The sequence below is a fragment of the Cyphomyrmex costatus genome, unplaced genomic scaffold, assembly GCF_001594065.2.
Source record: "Cyphomyrmex costatus isolate MS0001 unplaced genomic scaffold, Ccosl1.0 scaffold5, whole genome shotgun sequence".
NCBI lineage: Eukaryota > Metazoa > Arthropoda > Insecta > Hymenoptera > Formicidae > Cyphomyrmex > Cyphomyrmex costatus.
In genome coordinates this window covers 3,323,952-3,343,657 of record NW_017279267.1, presented here as the reverse complement: position 1 = coordinate 3,343,657, position 19,706 = coordinate 3,323,952, and the positions used below count along the sequence as shown (strand labels likewise).

Genomic DNA, 19,706 nt, shown 5'->3' with positions numbered 1-19,706 from the left:
GAAAACTATAAGGAATTCGAAATTCAATGGTTCATAATTTTAGAATGCATTCTAACAGAGCTATTGTAATTTTATTGAGAGATTTTAGGTTCTTCTCATTTTTTGGGTGAAAAATTATTAATGTTCAAAGTGGAATAACTCGGCCGGAAATGGATCGTTTTTGCTCGGACTAGGCTCATTGCACTCGGAAATCATCCAAGAAAAGATATCTCACTTGGTAGATTTTTAGACCGACTGCGTTAAAAATGCCAGTAGAAACACTGAAAAAAATTTTTTTCTTATGTAAAAACAATGTTAATTTACGGGGCTCTGGGGGGGCCATTAGGAGTGAAGATAAAAATCTGCAAAAATTCAGTGATTTTTTTTGAATTTTTTGGAGTCGATTTGGGGGGCGTCAAGAAAAATTTTGGTCCTAAGTGCCACCCTAATATGTATATATAAAAATGCATATAACAAATAAGAAAAATAAAATATTTTTTAATAGAGAATTTTTGGCAGCTTATTTACATATAAATAAAATAATGAAGACGATCGAAAATATATTTATTATTTAATAAATATTTATAAAAATGCTATAATTTTATAATATTTTGAAAATTTTAATAAAATTTTATGATCATTAATAAGATTGGCATTTTTATCAACATTTATCAAGTGATTAATTAAAATTATTAAATGATCAAAATAATTAAATATCAGCAAAGAAGGAATTCGTTAAAACATTAACAAAAACATTTTTGCAAGTGAACGCAGATATACTTTTTTTTCTTCAATTAAATTTAACAATGAGATTAAATATCGGCAAATTACCGTATAATTAATAAGTTAATTACGTTAAACCTTACGTTATTAAGATCCTCTAGGACAACTAGCATTACGACACAAAAGTCGTGTGTAAGGTCGAAGACGGTTTCGGATAACACTTTGACCCGTTCACATGGTGTCTGTTATCCGACTCGCTCTTTTGTGCGATTGCAGCTGCAAATGTATTCCTTGGCCACCCCGGCTGATCGTTATGAATGCGATCAGGTGTATCGCGATAACGATCGGATATTTTCACGAATCTCGCTCCAGCAATAGCTCCGACTAAGCCATCATTATCGTATAGCTGGGGTTGAATATCAGGTGGTTCCTATACAGGTATAACGACCGATTATTATATTTATTCATTGTAATGTGTATATAAAAAAGAAATATATAATTTCTATATTATAAATTCGCTATTTTTCTATAACATTTTCATGCTTTATAAACACTAAAGTATTTCATATAATATTCTTTATATTTTATCTTTTAATTTCTTTTTTGTTTTTTGTTAAAATAATGACATTGACTTTTTAAAAGAAATTGAAATCTCCAACAAAGCAATGTTAAGCAAATGAGATAAGCATTAAAAAAATTTATGACATAAAATACAATTGATATGGCTTTCGATTAATTTTGTATATTTTAAACTTGTATAAATAAATGAGAAAATTAAAAAAGTGCCGGTTAATCAAATAAAGATAAAATAAATCTTTGTAATAATACAGAATGGTGTCAACAGGAAATAATACTAAAATAATTTCTCAAATATTTATATCCAGAGATCAGCTTGCTCATCGAGTCCTGTCACTTACACCCTTTATCTCATTTCCGGGCCATATTATGTCTAAGGCACTTGCATACGGTGTAAATAAATACTCCATATCGTAGAGTGTCATCAGGCACTTCGGCCAGTCGTCTTGAGTGTGAGATATGGCGATACTTCGCCGCCTTCGAGTCAGTGCCGAGATCGAGCTGTGAAATGTCGGACTGAAGCTTCTTTGTATTAAAAGAAAAAAATTTGAAGATGAAAAAATCGAGTGACATTTTTCGTGCAATCGAGCGATCAGAACTTTCATAATTATTCGTAAAATGTACAAAACGTGATCGTTAGAGAACAAAATCAACGAAAGTGATTTTGATTTATCAGAAAAAATATCTGAAAAAATAATTTCTTTTTTTAATTTTATATACATAATACATAGTATACAGAATAATTGTGGCATTGGAGCAAATGTGATACTTAAATATGTCTTAAAATATTAGAATAATAAATAATAATAAAACTCAATCACAAATAAAAGAAAAAATATATTATAATTTTATTTTATTTAGAATTATTAAATAAAAATTTAAAAATTATAATTATTCTTAAATATAACATATTTTGGAATTGAAAATAATGGTTATTAAATATATCTTTCTCTCATAAAAAATACTATGTCACATTTGTCTAAAATATTATAATCACTTGATGTTAGTTGAACTGACGATTTAAAAAGAGCAAGTATTTCCGGTAAAAAGATCTTTACAAATAAAATCGCGCGGTTAAATTAAATCTTTAGATTTTGAATGAAATCTGTAATAAATATGTCACTCAACGATATTCACTATCTTGTGGTGATACACGGCGTCATGTGTCATATTTTCCGCGAATGTGCGCACTGTGCTGTCGGTAAACAGAGTGTAAGGACTTTGTAAAAATACCATTAAAAGTATTATGCTCCGTTTATCAACAGTACGGTGCGACGGAATCATCTGCTGATCAAACCAAGAGAACTCTTCGCGTTTAGTTTTTGCGACTCCCATATTCTAGCATAACTCAGCCGTGTCGTTATGAAAGGCATTATGCTAGGAATATGCGGTGTTGTGAATTTGCATGTCAATCCTCATGGTGAAAGTTCAGAAATTTCATCTACAAGTTATACAGCAACAAAAATTATAAAATCTTCTTCAAATATTAATATAATTAAATGTGGACATTATAGTTTTAGATAATATGAATATATAAATTATAATTTTTTGCTGTGTTAGAAGTTAAAGTTAGTCATGAAATAAAATTAGTATCCAGATCTTGATAGTCGTCGTATTTTAAAACTGTCGATCAAACGACAAAATTTCTTGGCTCGTAACACTTCTTCTGCAATTTAATTTTTTATTATTAATTATTAATTATTACATATATATATATGAAAATATTAATTATTAATAATGCAATCAAAACGTTATACTAAACGTTTATCTATAATATGTAATTAAAATACGATGTATCGAACACATAATTGAGTAATTATACTTTTCCAAAATGTAAAAATCTTATAAAAATTGTTATATACATGTAATTGCGTTTTAAAGATAATTTTTTCTTTTATGTTCTGTAACTTTCTGTAGTTTTATCTTACTATATATATTAATGTTTAGTTTAATATTAAATTGATAAAACTATAGAATTTATTATTTTCTGTTTATTTGGAATTTACAAAGCTTAAGCTAACTTATTAACAAATTTTTATGTATTAACATTAGATATATAAATACAGTGGCCTCGATTTACGTAAGTTGTAATCTTTGTTATCATAAATAGATATATCTGTATTGCAACACATTGCAAACCATATCACCAAACTTACACCTGTATTAATCTTAGTGGAAAAGTGATATATCCGTTGAAACCTACGAAGAAAATGCGTGTGACCGTCGTAGGCGCCGGTGTTACAGGAGTAACGAGTGCGTTTGCGGTGAGCGCTTTTCCAAGTTACGATGTGAAGATCTTTGCCGATGCATTCTCACCTGATACTACTAGAGATAGAAATGCTGGTTTATAGTCTCCTTTTCTCCTTGGTGACACACCTGCCGAGGATATAACGTAAGTATACTCTTGGTTTTTATCTGTAGACATTAAAAGTAAAATCGCACGTTATGAAATCCAAAGATCTTTCAAAAAATAACATATGTAAATATTGATTTTTCATATTAAATGTTTTTACACTTTGATTATACAAATACAGATCGATAGCTCTAAACCATCCAGTATTTTTAATAAATACACTAATATATTCGATATACTTGATTACAATAATTAATTGTATGGTATTTTGTCAGTCGATGTGGGCTGGCAGTACACATCGATGGTTCCAGCAATTGTGGAAAGCCGGATTATCACTGAAAACGGGTGTTTCTCTGTAACTCGTGTTACTAGCGATTATGAGATTGATGTTGAGCCAATATGAACAAAATTTGTTTATGGCTTCCAAAAAATAAATAACGAAAGATTACAACGATTGAATAAAGAATTACAAGTACGTTTTTCGCGTTATATTTTAAAATTGAATTATAGTAAAATTGAACATTTAAATTAAAATAAAATAAAAATAAAATAAATTATTACATATGCAAAATTTAAACGAATCGTCTTATTCTTATTTTAATTACCGCTTGTTATTATTACCGTCTCTTTCGTATTCCGAGATTCGACGTTAACAATTTCAGACAAGGTATGCAGTTCATAACTTACACCGCTGAACCGGTTTTGCTCCCACCGTGGCTCATGGAAAAGTTTGTTGCTTTAGGCGGAAAAATGGAAAGAAGGAACATTAAAATGTTGCACCAATTAGCCGAGGAAGGATATGATCTAATAATAAACTGCAGCGGGCTCGATGCACGAGAACTCGTTGCGGATGAAACGATGATGCCTATTAAAGGTCAGGTGTACAGGGTAATTGACCCTTCAATTTACATATCGCATATCTCCTTCTTTTCAAGCAGATTCAAATTATCATTAAAATTACAATAGTAGTAATGATTTATTCATGTGTTCAATGAATATGAATGTAAAAATTTTAAATTTGCCATTTAAGCGCCTAAAATAGAAGTTGCACTCTTTGTCTCTTCTTCTTTGTGTATCAATATGTCTAATATACCTTCTTCAAAGTATTTTCTTGCTGAAGTTTTCTTGCTGAAGAAGAAAGCTGATTTAGGGATATTTATTTAAGAGCACCTTGGACAATGCATTGTTTTTTGGTGGACGACGATGCCTGCAATTACATCATCCCTAAGTATACAATATTAATAATGCATATTTATTGATAACGTTTATTCCGCAGCCTCTATAATATTTATCCATAGCATCCACAGCGTCGTAATAGGCGGTACTCATCAAGAAGGCGATTTCGACCGTTTCGTACGAGAAAAAGATTCAAAACACATTTATGATGGATGTTGCCGCATATTGCCATCTCTAAAGGTTCTTAAGATACTTGGCGTAAATTTAAGTCCTTCGTTAGCCATGTGGAATTTTTTATTTTCTATCAACAACCTGGATTTTTAAAATTTAGTGAAGATTTTTGTATTGTTCCGAACTATATAAAAATATAACAAAGTTCTTATATACTGAAAGATTTATCTAACAATGATGAGTTTATTTCTACTAAAAGTCGGATTGTATTTTACTTATTTTTTACAGATTTAAATTTATCTATTAAAATTTGCAGTTAAAATATCAGTACCTTCAAAATCCAATTTGGTCAGTGGAGGATTAATAAAAGTAGATTATATATTTGAAAAATCTGAAAAAGAGAGAAAGAAAGGAGAGAGTTCTTGTAAAAACTTCAACAAATTTTTACTCTCGCGTAGAAAATTGTATTTTACTTATTTTTTATTCTAGATAATAGGCATGTTGTAAAAGATATCTAAAAGACACCTTTTAAACATCTTTTAGACATAAGACATTTGAAAAATATCTTATGCAACATAAATATTATCTGGAACATATTTTCTATCAGAATTTATGACTAAAATATATGCATGATTTCAAAGTTTAACTTGGTTAAGGGAGGATTATTAAACTTTTCAAAATAATTTTGGCTTGCGTAATTTCTGTCGCAGACGAGTGAAATAATACGTGCGTGGTGGGTCTTCGACCAGGACGACCGCGAGTTCGTCTGGAGTGCGAGAGCCTCAGCTCGCCCATGGGAAAGGAGTTCAAGGTAAATTACCATAAGATAATATACTGTTAACTATATACGCCGAGAGCAATATCGAGTTGAACTTTAACACACCATCATTCGAGCGCTGCTAAACTTTACGATCGCTTCTTATAACGCTTGTTTCGTGCTTTATATTTTAGGTGATACACAATTACGGCTACGGCGGAAGTGGCGTGACGTTGTGCTGGGGGTGCGCCATGGATGTCGTGGAGATGATAAAAAACTTGAAAGTGCCTGAATTAAACTCCAAACTGTAACTTCAGGGACAGAATAAACTTTTTATCCTTCGTACATTTTTACCTGCATCGTTGCGGGGCGTTTAACCTTGCTCGATCCTTTCTTGTTATATCACCCGAAGAATTGTGTCGTTAAAAATATTATTCTCATTTTTTTTACTTATCTCTTTTTTATTTCAGATTTAAATTAAATCTAAATCGTTTCTCCAGAGTGAGAAGAACGAGTGTTACCGTAAAGAACTTTCGTTTTTCTTGTATAGCTCGTGCCTATTTGACACTTGATCGATATTCGTAATTCTTACTTTAGACCTGCTTGTTTCGCGTAACAATGGTAAAAAGTCGAGCAACATAATTAAACGTCAAGAAAGCGAACGTAAACGCGCGAGGGTGAATCTGCGCGGGGCGCATCAACCTATTTAAAGTTTCGTGTCGTGCAGATCACTTCCGTAACTGTACATACAATTTCTAAATATGGTCGTCAGGTTGTAATTAAAGCACCAAACTAACTACTGAGATACCTTACATGTCGACCATGCCGCAGTAGTCGCGTAAAGCTAGACGCTGGTGACGCGTGTCTCTCAGTCGCAGTACGATCTATATCGGCCGAATAGCTTTCCATTCGCGACAGCTTTAACGTTTTAACGTTTAACGCCAAACGTTTCTTTGAACAAGAAAATAGAGGTACGTTATTAATATAAAAAATACTATTTATATAAATTTGATACGTTTAATAAATTTAAATCATTTTCGCTTTAGAAAAAATGTACATATTCTTTGTTACATCAGAGAAATATGTATATCACTGTATTTTTAATATTTAGCAATAATTATACCTGTATTATAGTAATGATTTATAATGAATTAAAAACGTCTTAATAAAATTCAATATTTAAATATAATATTTAAATATAATAAGTATAAATATTTATATATAATAAGTTCAAGCATTGCTGAGATTTTTATAAACGATTCTTTAGACTAATTATATAAAAAGTTAAAACTAAAAATTTTTAAGACGACAGACGGTGACTAGTTTCTAAAAAATTTTACCAAAACCAATTTATTTATGATTGAATTTGTTAATCTGGGGATCGATTGTATATCTTGAAACAAAATGAAAATTACAAAAGTGAGCAAATTCACTAGATGCTGACCGATGAAATAAATATTCTAGTAAATTTGTTCACTTTTATTATTTTCCCCTCGTTTCTAGATTACAATCCTGATTTAATCAATCGACAGAAGATTAGTAACATATCGATTAACACGATTTATCGCGTCTACGCGGCAAATGCAAATGCGAGAGGGATTAAGTTCGGATTCAGTTTGACGCGAATTGACTGACAGCAAATAATTGAAATAATCAAATAATGGAAAGCAACAGCGGTCATGATCGTCGCCGAATATAGCGATAAGTATCCGGTGATATTACGCGATTCTAAAAACGATAATTCCAGAAACGAGAGCGTAACAAACAGTCAAAGCATCAGCGAGCCCGACAAGAAGCAATCCTGCAAGTCGTTGTTCCAAAATCAGAAATATATCGGTTCCAACAATTCCTCGGACTTATCGCTTGCAAACGACAGAATAGGTGTCGCCAAGCATGATTTCGAGCGGCATCACTGGCAGATCACTGCAGATAAAGGCAATAACACAGGTATTCAATTAGTCGTAAATCCGATAAAGAGAAAAGGCAAAATCATATTTTAACAACAAATTCACTCAAAGTAAACGTAACGAGGAATTTACAAAGAGAAAAACTACATAAGGAGATTAGCGAAAAACTTTCAGTGATTGCTTGAAAATTCATTGTTTTAACTATTAAACAGAAAGGATGATTTTTCTGAAATATCTAAAAATTTAGCTAGATCCAAAAATAATTTTATTGGACTATCAAAATGATTATGTATATAGAATGCTCGGATGGCTAGAAAACTTTTCACAGCATTGCTCATCATGCTTGAGTTTCTACGTAATTATTTTGATGGCTTAATAAAATTATTTTTATAGATCTATATGTATATATCTAGTTTAATTTTTAAATACTTCAGCAAATTCGTACTTTTCCATGTAATTTTATAAAAATATTTTCTCTATTATTCTTTAAAAGACGCTTTAAATTTTCCAAGCTTATATATATATGCCCAAGTATTTTTTTTATAATTCATTAATGAAACTTTTCAAATAGACACATTATGCAAAGGAAATGATTCGAAACGGCACAAGGAGGATGTGGAAGAAACGTCAAAGACCAGGAATAAGAAAAAGCGGAGGTACTACGAAGAACTATCATACACATTTATTTTAACAGCCGAAATTGACTTTACAATTTAACGAAACAGATTTTTAACAATCTGCACGATAAACTGCAAGTACGATGTGGTTAGACGTGTGGCCGTACGATTCGGGATGAGAGAAGTTACGGAGGACAGCAGTTGGGATCTCTATTGGACCGACCTGAGCATCAGTGTAGAGCGTGTCAAAGACATGAAGAGGTTCCAGAGGGTCAATCATTTTCCCGGGATGACAGAGATATGTAGAAAGGATTTACTCGCTCGTAATCTCAATCGCATGCAGAAACTGTTCCCGAAGGACTACAATTTTTTCCCAAAAACTTGGTGCTTTCCTGCGGAGTAAGAGAACACATTTTAATGATTAAAACTGTTCGTTTAGCAAATAATACAGTTCTAATAAAATTTTATTATTATATAGAATACTATTTAATCGTTAATATTCATTTGTCTTAATCGACAAAAATTAATTTTTCGTTTCATTAAATAACAGTATTTCATTTAAATTAAATAACAATAAAAAAAAACCATACAATTTTCAAATCAGAATACTATTTGCTACATTAAGCATATAGAATATTATTCTGTAAAACATTCACCCTTTGTGTATAAAATACTATTTGATTAATAATTTTATTTGCACACGTATTTCGCTTTGAATCTAGTTGAAATTTTATATCTAGATACAATAACACACACACACACACACACACAATATTTTTCAATAATAATAATAATCATAGGTAATGAGATAAAATATCGTATGACAATTCTATGAATCGTTTCATGTGTCAAAATAAAAAATACGGTCTATCGATTGAAAGCCCTCTTATCTATTTTACAAGCGCGAGGTTCTCGATGCGTGAGTCATTCTGTTTTGCTTCACTAAACGATTGCTCTCGGGTTCCCGGTTGTAAATTCCAAAGGTTTGCCATTACGGCGATAAAGAAGAATCAATATTTCCTAAAGTCACAAAGAGCGTATAAGTATATCAAAAACTCTGGACTTGGATTTCCAGTCACGGTGACGCGACGGCTTATGCCAAGGCGCGGAGGTCAAAAACTTTCATCGTCAAACCGGATGCTGGCTGCCAAGGTCGCGGTATTTATTTAACGAAACATTTAAAGGACATCAAACCAAGTGAACGTTTGATCTGTCAAGTGTACATCGCAAGGGTATGAAATATTAATTTTTTAAGAAAAAATCATTGGAAGTTTACCGACTAACTTTTTTCTTTTTTTATAAATAAGATAAAATTTTTTACACATTTTTCTTTTCTTTATATTCTCTTGAAATTCTCTAAAATTCTTTCAATTTTCTTTTCAATTAATGTGCTCAATTATAACAAAAAATTTCATAGAGAGTTGCAGTGTAAAAAAAGTCTAATGTAGTATTTTCCTTTTTCTTATTATACCCTTAGCCCTTCTTAATAGACGGGTACAAATTTGATCTACGTATTTACACACTAATCACGTCATGTGATCCTCTTAGAATCTATGTGTACAACGAAGGACTCACGAGGTAAGACATAAATAAAAAAAAAAATACTTAAATGTAAATCTTGTGAGAAGGAGACATGAGATATAATTCTCTTAAAATGTTTTTAAATTTACACACACACATATATATATATATATATATATGTTCCAATTTATTAGGAAATGCAAAGCATATTGTATTTTTAGATTTGCAACCAGCAAATACAAGGAACCGATCGGTTACAATATTTCTAACATGTTTATGCATTTGACGAATTACTCCGTTAACAAGCATAGCCGAATGTACATCATCGATGATGAAATTGGTAGCAAAAGGTTCGTATATATTGGCTGTAGAATTGATGATAAAATATAACCAGTCAGCAAATTATTTTTTACAGAAAAATATCAACGTTGAATAAATGGTTTAAGATGAAAAATGTCGATGTAGATGAATTATGGAGTAAGATCGACGAAATTATAATTAAAACCATAATCGCCGCATACCCCGTATTAAAACATAATTACCACGCGTGCTTCTCGATGCACAATATGACTTGCGCCTGCTTCGAGCTATTGGGATTTGACATTTTGCTCGATTGGAAACTCAAGCCTTATCTTCTTGAAGTAAGCTTTTCACAAAGAGATTCAGGCATCTAAAAGAAATATATATTATTAAATATTTTCTCTACAATTAGTAAATCTGTCAGGTAAATCACTCGCCAAGCTTTCATACTGATGCACAGATAGATAAAGACGTAAAGGAAGGATTGCTAATGGACACCTTCAATATATTAAATTTACAACAGTATGATAAGAAGAAAATAATAGAGGAAGACAGGAAGCGAATCAGAGAGCGACTTCTTCAAGGCTTAAACGGGAAGGAGCTTAGGCAAGTGAAATATTTCAAAGAACATACACAATTTGTATAGCTTTGTAAAACCTATTAGTAAAAAATGACATTCAATTATAAACATTTTTTACAATCCATACGTGATATAAAAATTAAATCCGAATTTTTAATTAGTACGTTAAAATATCTGTCAAGAGTTTCTCATTTTATATATATAAAATATAAAATATATAGAATATATGTAGAATTCAAAAAATTCGCAGAATTATAACAAAAAATATATTGCAGTAAAAGTCTGATAATACAATAAATTGAAACGTTACAATGTACAGTCAAATTAACGATCCGGCTTCGATAAAATCCGATAGAAACGAGAACAATTATATGCAGAGGCAATTTCAGTGGGAGGACGATCACATAGGCAATTTCCGAAGAATTTATCCATGCTTTGACGAGGATAAATATCACTCTTTCTTTATGCAAAATGCCCTTTCCGTTTTCCAAGATACGGCGGCGTCAAGAGCACGTGAAGAAGCGTTGAGAATAGAGAGAGAAGAGAACGAGGTAAATTTTCATCAATCTACAATTTAGTATCCTTGGCAAATGTGAATCTTCAAAACATTTCCTCATATTTATTAATGTTACATTAAAATTATGCCAATATGTGAAGTGAAATGCAATACTTGTAATATAAAATGTATATAACATCATGAAGCTTTTATCAGAAAAATTTTTATCAAAGTAACAAAAACCTTTTTAAAATATAGAAAGCACACATTGTTAATAAAAAACTGTTCGTTGTTCATCCAACAAAATAAACTGCGTTAACAAGCTTTAACTTTAATAACTTATATTATTACTACATTGCTATATTTTTTGTAATTGTCTTAATAATTTAATAAATTACTGCTAATTCTTATCTTTTAATCGGCTTATTTTTATAAGTAATTTCATCTTATTTTAGTTGAAAGCAAAAGAGGAAGAACGCAAACGAATAGTCGGAAAATGGAGCGAGCAAAAATTAGGCCCTGAAAGCTCAAACGCACTAAAGAAATTGCAAGAGAAAAGTAAATCCGCAGGCGTAATAAGAAAAACCGTTCGTATACAAAATAATTTAATTCTATTTAATTAAACTGCCATTTATATAAAGAAATACTTCATCATATATATATATGTATATTGTATATATACAATATATATATATTTCTTCATAAAAACAGCTATAAGTGAAAATTAGAAGAGAATAATTATCTCTTAGGAAGAGTATGAAAACTTGACAGAAGTTATAAATGGAATGTTAAATAAGATGGGACTTTTTCCTCTATCTCCGGGAAAAAGTAAGCATATTATCATCGTTACTTTTTCGCAGATCAATAAGCAGGATGCCGAGGGATCTCCCACTAACGCCCTATACTCTTTCGAACCTGAAATCATATCGGAGTCTGAAGAGAGAGAACGAATAACGGCTCTGGCGCAGAGGGATTTTCTCATCAAAAGCTACGGCTTGCTTGAGCAGATATACTTGGCGATGAAGAGAAACGGCATGTTACGACCCGCTGATGAGAGAAAGTACGGATTGTTGTATGGCAAACTGGGATTACACGCAAACATGAATCACAGCACGTGCTCTTTCTCGCACAAGTCCCATCATCGTCAAAACGGCCATCTGGATTCCACGCAAGCAGCCGTGAAACAATGTCCGCAATGTTCCTTAAAAGTGAATGAAGTAAGTACATATATTTTTGTCAATCGAGACATTACTCATCTTAAGCGACGTCTACAATAAGATTTTAAGGCATACAACTTAAGTTTTAAGTCTTAAAGTTGTAAGAAATTGACCAATCAGTCGAATGTGTAAGCAATCAACTATAATTGGTCAATTTTTTACGGTTTAAAGTTTAAAACTTTAATTTTACGCCTTTAAAATCTCATTGTGGATGTCGCTTTAGAAAATCAAATCCATAAATCACTCAGATTTTACTCGACCAGTTTTTACGCTATTGAACGTGACAAAAGCATACTCTCTCTTTTTACTTTTTATATTTAACAAAAAAAGAAGAGATAATATATATTAATTTTTAATAAGTATTTGATAAATAAGAGAAAAAGAGATATAATAATTTTCCTTTTTAGCACAAATCGGTGAACCATCAGCGTGAGTTTAAGAATTCAAACAGAAGTAAGCATCGACATTTTCATAATTATGAGCAACGTTCTAGTAATTGTCGCCTCCTAGCAAACACTAAATTATATGTAACGCACCTGTTAATTATTTTCCCACTCAGCAATATAATAACTATTAAAAATTTAAATAATTAATATAAAAACTATTTATAGACTCTTTTTGTTAAAAACAAATAAACAATCGTGAATTATAAGGCTATAAAGAGTCAAACGTAGTTGATCATGCGAAAAATTAATTTAATCTTACAATTAAAAATACAGTCGAATGTTTCGATCTGTGATTTAGACCATCTTCAGCGACTAAGTGATAATAAATACAAAGCTCCATATACTCCAAGTTATAATGCCAATTGAAAAACAATTATTGTTAATTAACAAAATGTTTCCGTGCACCAACCAGAGGTAAAAGCATCGTGTGAAGATCTGTAGCAAAATTTTTTAAAAAACAGTAATATGTCTGTGAAAAGACAGTCAATAACATATATTATTCTATTAAAAATTATCCAGAGAAAATTAAAACAAAAATTTTTTGTTTGCGTTTGACTCTTTATAGCCTTATAATTCACGATTGTTTATTTGTTAATAACTATTAATATTATAAGATAGCATATATTATATTACAGTTATATTGTTAAGTGAGAAATTACAATTAAAACACATTACATGTTACTTTACATTTGCTGGGCTAGTTAGATACGCGTTTAAAATCATTATCCTTTTCAGGTTTGTGGATAACATGTAACGAAGCGCTTGTTTACGTTCGTCCGAAAATACCGCAAATATTATGGATGGAAGAAATAAATTCTAATAATCACATAGGACGCATAACAAAAACTCACGTTGCTAGAACATTGTCGAATACTGTTCGGCTGCACACGCTCGAGAGAAGAGAATCCTCTCATTCGGCGAAATCTAAGTAAGCTGCATTCACGTTTTTATCCGTCTGCGTTTATTCTTACAATTATATAAATATTATAAATTAAACTATAATTATATAATAAAATAGAATTATTTATTACAACAAAATATTACTTAGAGTTGATGTTACCACTCAGCACCGAGGGTGAACTGGACCTTTTTCTCTATCTAGGATAAAAAAGCAAAGAAATATACTACATAATATGATAAAAGAATTATTTTTTCGAAAGATATAAAAGATACAAAAGCAAAAAGCTATATAAAAGATTAATATAAAATTGACCAAGAAAATGTAAACAAATATTATGATTTTGCATTATACTATTAACGTTCCTAATATTGAGCATGAATGAAGATTAATAACGATAAGATTCGTAATATTGAAAAATACAATTTCACATTAAATATATTATATATAATCTCAGTCGCGTGAAAAATACTTTATTAAGTAAATTCATATATCGATGAGAACTCGAGTTAAGAAGAAATAAAACAAGCCTCCAACATTTGGAAACCCAATGAACTTCAGGACACGTCTCATGTGTGAGCGGATACTATTTTAAGGTAGAGAACAGTAATATAAAAATCAACAATGTATCGACTTGTTATTTAAAGTGCCATATAAATATGTACAATAGATATATAAGTGAACATGTACATGTCGCATAAGAGTGGGAATTAGGTACGCGCCGGTGCGTATGTAAAATGATCATACACACATACGCAGACGCCAGTCTATAATATGTATAACAATTTTTATTGCTGATATATATTCTGTATTCACATGATAAAAAATAATCTATGAACAATTTGTCGCGTGCTGAGTTTTAGCTCCATTCGTGATACTGCGTCCACGTTTTGTCGCAGCGTCTCATTATCTCATCTCTTCAGTTACTCCTCCTACTTTTTTTCGCCTATTAGTCTTATCATTTTTCGTGTCGCAATCGATAAACCGAGCCTGTCGTGGACGCGTTTCAAGAGTTTACGACAAATAATAAGAATCCAAAGTTCTTTTAAAGTTCAAAATCGAAATAACAATAATCCGCAATTTTTATACAAAATAATACTGTGTAAAAGGTGTGTGTATGTGTGTGTGAGCATGTGTGTTCTGTGTTTACATGTGTATTGTGTCTGTTTGTAAATGTGCCGAATTGGCAACGACAAGAATTGTACGTTGCTCTCTCTTAAATTTCTAAATCACGGCCGGATTTCCTAAATTACAATTATTTTTTCTTTCGACTATAAAACGTAACGGCATCAAATGATAGCAACACTTCGCAGAATCTACGTATGTAGGCGATGTAATGTCGGCACTCTCGACTGTAAACTGCGTTATGTTACGTCATTGCAAGAACAAGAATTAGTGCGAAATACATCCAACATATTACGATCGATGGATCTTTTTTTTTTAACGTGATATATATTATTTACATAAAACCACTGTGCGACTGCGACAAATATTTGCGCATCTCTTTCTTGATTCCCACCATATTAAATCTTAGATATAGAAAGGCTTATGTACATAAAGTCAATAGATATTTATATGATATTTTATATTATATCGCTTATGAAAAGAAAAGACCGTAATTATGTATTATATTCATGCGAAGTATTTCCATCTCCGTTAAAAAAAATTGTCACATATTTCGGCATATATACATATTTCCTGAAAATAAAGGTAACTGCATTTGAAGAAAGTTGCAATGAGACAAACAGTTGGACACATATAAAATGCATTTGTTTCGAACAGATTTTTACAAGAGGGGGTTAAGCTATCGTTGTAAAACATATCCAATCGTTATCGATAAACGAAGAAAAGAATTATTACGCGATATGTATCGAGATGGATGCTCTGTAACACAAATGAACGTGTAGGAATCATCTTTAAAATTATATAATCACTTATGGCTTAATTCTGTGAAAGATAAAAACATTATCTTTAGTTACTTAAGTTACAGCTCATTTACTTTTTTGTACTACAAAATGATTCATCCGCTGCTTCGGCCATTGACAACGTGTAAGTCTTCGTAAATCGCTTAATCCCCTGTATCTTTTAATCTTCGTAATAAAAACAACGCTAACAGGTTTTAGTATGATCTTCCCGCGTGAGAAAATACAGAAAGAAGATATGTGAAGATGGTATCCTATTCGTTGTAATACTAAAATATGAGCATTATGTAGGATCCTGCGTATGTTACTCACATATAATATGTGTTAAAACGATTATGTCTAGTAAAACAAGCTTAAGGCATGAATTAAACGGAGACTTCGAGTAAAAAATAATTTAATTTTAGATTAAGAAATATTAGCTTAAAAAATTAATTTCTTTATCTAAAATTAAATTCATGAATTTTATATTGAGAATAAATTAGTAAATTTATCTAATTGAGGTACAAGTATAAACATTAATTATTTTAATAATAATTTTTGCTGTTCGTCAGATCTCCATTTAATACAGGCATTAAATGATATATATATATATGTGTATATGTATCTAGCTAATATTTCATATACATATAAAAAACTATACAATCCGTAGACGATAATTTTGTATTAGCTGCCGACGGAATTCAGTTTTTTGTTTTAACAGTTAATCTCCTGATAATAATATGCTCTTTTTTTTATATTAATATCGTCGATATTATAAATCTGGCAGATGCGAAGATTACGCTAGCTAGTTAAAATTGTTAAATGTGCACAGATTCCTTTATCGTGTTGAGAAACATTACTTTGTTTTATTTCGAAATAGTTTGAAATTAATAACGAATTTGGTTGGATGCGTTAGTGTAGATCAAAAAGTCTGTTGTACATTAATTTATCTAAATAGATACAATATAAGCGCTTTAAATGGTTAAACATTCAACGTATTTACTAAACGATGACGTAACTGTAATGAGCATCCAATAATTCCAATTAATTGAACCATGTATGGTATGTTATATATCATTTTGCGTACAACAGTCTTTGCATACACTACTCAAATTCGCTACATATTATCTTTTATAGATATAAACGGTGAATTCAGATAAGTCATAAATTATAAAAATACTAGCAAAAGACACGTAATCTCAGACACGCAATTCCAAAAATTTTACAATTTTAATTAGTTTTTAACAATTTCATTTTACACTTCAGCTCTGCCTAAATGTTAGAGGCTTATGCCGATTCCATTTCTTATAAAATTTCTATCAAATTATAAAAACTTATTAGAATAGAAATATTTTGTATATTAATATCAGTGAAATAATCCTGTTATGTGCGCAAGAGCAATATCATTAAAGATTACTTCATAAATTATATAAAACATTATTTTTATAAAAACTTTTTACAACTTGAGAGATATATTTCTTATATCCTAATTTAACCACAAAGTTAAATCAAGAGTTTAAACCATGGCAACAATATAAGAATAACCAAATTATTAACATGAAAAAATATAAAATATTTAATTAAAGATTGAACTAGCAAATCAGGTTTGCTTTTAGTTGTTATTGCAAATTCGATTGCATCACTGGCGCAAATTATAAAGTCTATTGTACATTTATTTATCGGAATGTAAAAACGTAAGTATTTTAAATTGATAAAGTATACAATATATATATTTCATCAAACATGATCTAGTCCGTTTATATACTATAAACATGTTTTTACATTATTTATGTATAACAGTCTTTAAATATGCTAAATATAGTGCGTATATATTACGCATCCAACCGAATTTGCTATCAAGTCTTTCAAAAAATAAAAAGCAACTTACTTATCTTGTGCATATGAAAAAATGTCTGTTGTATTGTTTTTATTCTACATTTATTTTCGATTTTTTTAAACAAAAAAATTTTCATTACATATGAATAAAAAATTTACTTTCAGTTAGATTTATAAAAAAGTCCAAGAAAGCTAAAAATGAAAATCGAAAATAAAGTAATACAATTCACCATGGTTCCCTTTATACTAAAATAATGATATATAAAAATATAAGAATTGCAGCATTTCAAGGTACATTATCTGAAGTTCCAATACTGCATTTATGTTTGTGTAATTCCGGTTTTTTAATGGGAATAGCTAATTCTGTTCATGCTGATTGTATTATTAAGTCACATATTTAAATTTAATAAAAAATTCAATATGAAAATTTAACAATAAAAATAGGACTTACGACAAGCTCTTATGTCAACCTCCAATCAATCGATATAATTTGTATCATAATAAATATATCATCTGCATGATAAAGGTGATATATATTCGTGAATGCAATAAATCAAAGATTTCAAATATATCAATATGATTTTAGTATTAATTTATATTCGTGTACTATTATTTTAACACAAATATAAAAAAAAATTCATATAATGTGCGCAATGACAAACGATACTCGTATAAATCATTTTCATTTGATAAAATTAATATTACAATATTTAAATATCAATTGCAAAGATGATAACATTTATTATGACGTTTATCAGGAACGTTTATATATAGGATAAAACGAAGACGATGCAAAATTGTTCGCGGCTCGTCTCTAATATATGTCTTACAATGCTTGGCTTAAAACCAAAGGACCTCACACAAAACTTATGGAAAAGTACTTTCGGTCGAATTAACTAAATTTTTTATAAGCTGTAGTTCTCTTCATTTTGAACAAACGTCTCAATGGGTACAACTTGATCCTACGACTTATTTTCAGAGATATAAACAGTCAGTGTCCTATGCCGAAAAAGCGATACGCACTACATTCGCGTCATTATCGACTTCTTAGATCTTTGTTTCTAATATATATGAATCAAATAATTTCAATAATAGTACTTACAATAAATAATTATTATATTACAGTATATATAATAATTATTATATAAATAAATGTAATATTGCATAATATCTTAGATGCAGGGAATAGAGAAGTACCAATAGATTTGAATGAAAACGCAGACATCATTGACCTAGACCAAAATGAAAATGCAAGATAAATAAGAGAGTCAGTCCTTCACACGCATAGATGGCCGCGCGTACACACATACATATACACACGCACGCGTTTGAAAGGGAGGGTTTTGAGTCTTAAGGTGATTTCACATATAGTATATCACATGCTTTTTGCAATATTATACAGATAGAACATGCTGCGTATATTACACACAGAGAGTGCATCTATTTAATAATAAATATGTATAATACACTGGATGTAAAATCACTTAAAAAAAAAAAAAAGAGAGAAAATAACGATCCTCGGTATGCACGCACGTGCACACACATGATCAGATAACCTGCCATGTCCACGTCGTTGATCCTGAATAACGTTGAGAACAGGAAAATATATATGGTTTCAACAATTTACCTTCCGGAGTCATACTATAAGCCTTCAAATTAATATGTGACTTTAGACAAATATTATTATAATTATAATCATAATTGTAATTATAATTGTAATTATATTTATTATAAATATTATATATTATAATTATTATATTTATTGTAATTACTATTATTGTAACTATTTAACTCATATTTATTAGAAAGAAAATCCTAAGAGAAGTCGATAATGACGTGAATGTAATGCGTATCGCTTTTTCGACAAAGGATACTTTGACTGATTATACCTCTGAAATTAGCCATAGGAACAAGTTGTTGAACAACCATTGAGATATTTATTCAGAATGACGAGAACTACAACATATTAAAATTCAGCTAATTCGACCGAAAGCACTTTTCTATAAGTTTTGTGTGGAATCCTTTGTAAATACTATTAATTTTGAATTAAATGCAATTAGTGATAGAAGTATTAGATCCTTTGTAAATCTCAAATTCGTTAAAAAATTTATTATTTTTTAAAATTTTTGTTTTGATATCTTGAAAAAATTTTTTTTTAATTTTTTAAATAAAAAAATTATACGGTTGCCAATTATTTTCACTATCTGCCAAGATTCAATATTAAATAATATTATAATTTAATAAATCTAATG

At 30.1% G+C, this 19,706-nt stretch overlaps 1 protein-coding gene across 1 annotated transcript; it reads left to right on the top strand.

Moving 5' to 3' along the window:
- The first annotated feature begins 3,488 nt into the window (after nucleotides 1–3,488).
- Nucleotides 3,489–13,751, top strand: LOC108778270 (uncharacterized). Its single transcript, XM_018545400.1, is given in 21 exon segments — nucleotides 3,489–3,670; nucleotides 4,004–4,114; nucleotides 4,294–4,520; nucleotides 4,793–4,859; nucleotides 4,930–5,047; nucleotides 5,689–5,710; nucleotides 5,713–5,789; nucleotides 5,930–6,042; nucleotides 7,483–7,682; nucleotides 8,214–8,298; nucleotides 8,368–8,658; nucleotides 9,335–9,491; nucleotides 9,737–9,837; nucleotides 10,002–10,130; nucleotides 10,196–10,421; nucleotides 10,505–10,680; nucleotides 10,980–11,211; nucleotides 11,612–11,743; nucleotides 12,017–12,373; nucleotides 12,781–12,826; nucleotides 13,555–13,751. Coding segments are annotated over 21 exon segments (3,246 nt in total).
- Nucleotides 13,752–19,706: the final 5,955 nt, after the last annotated feature.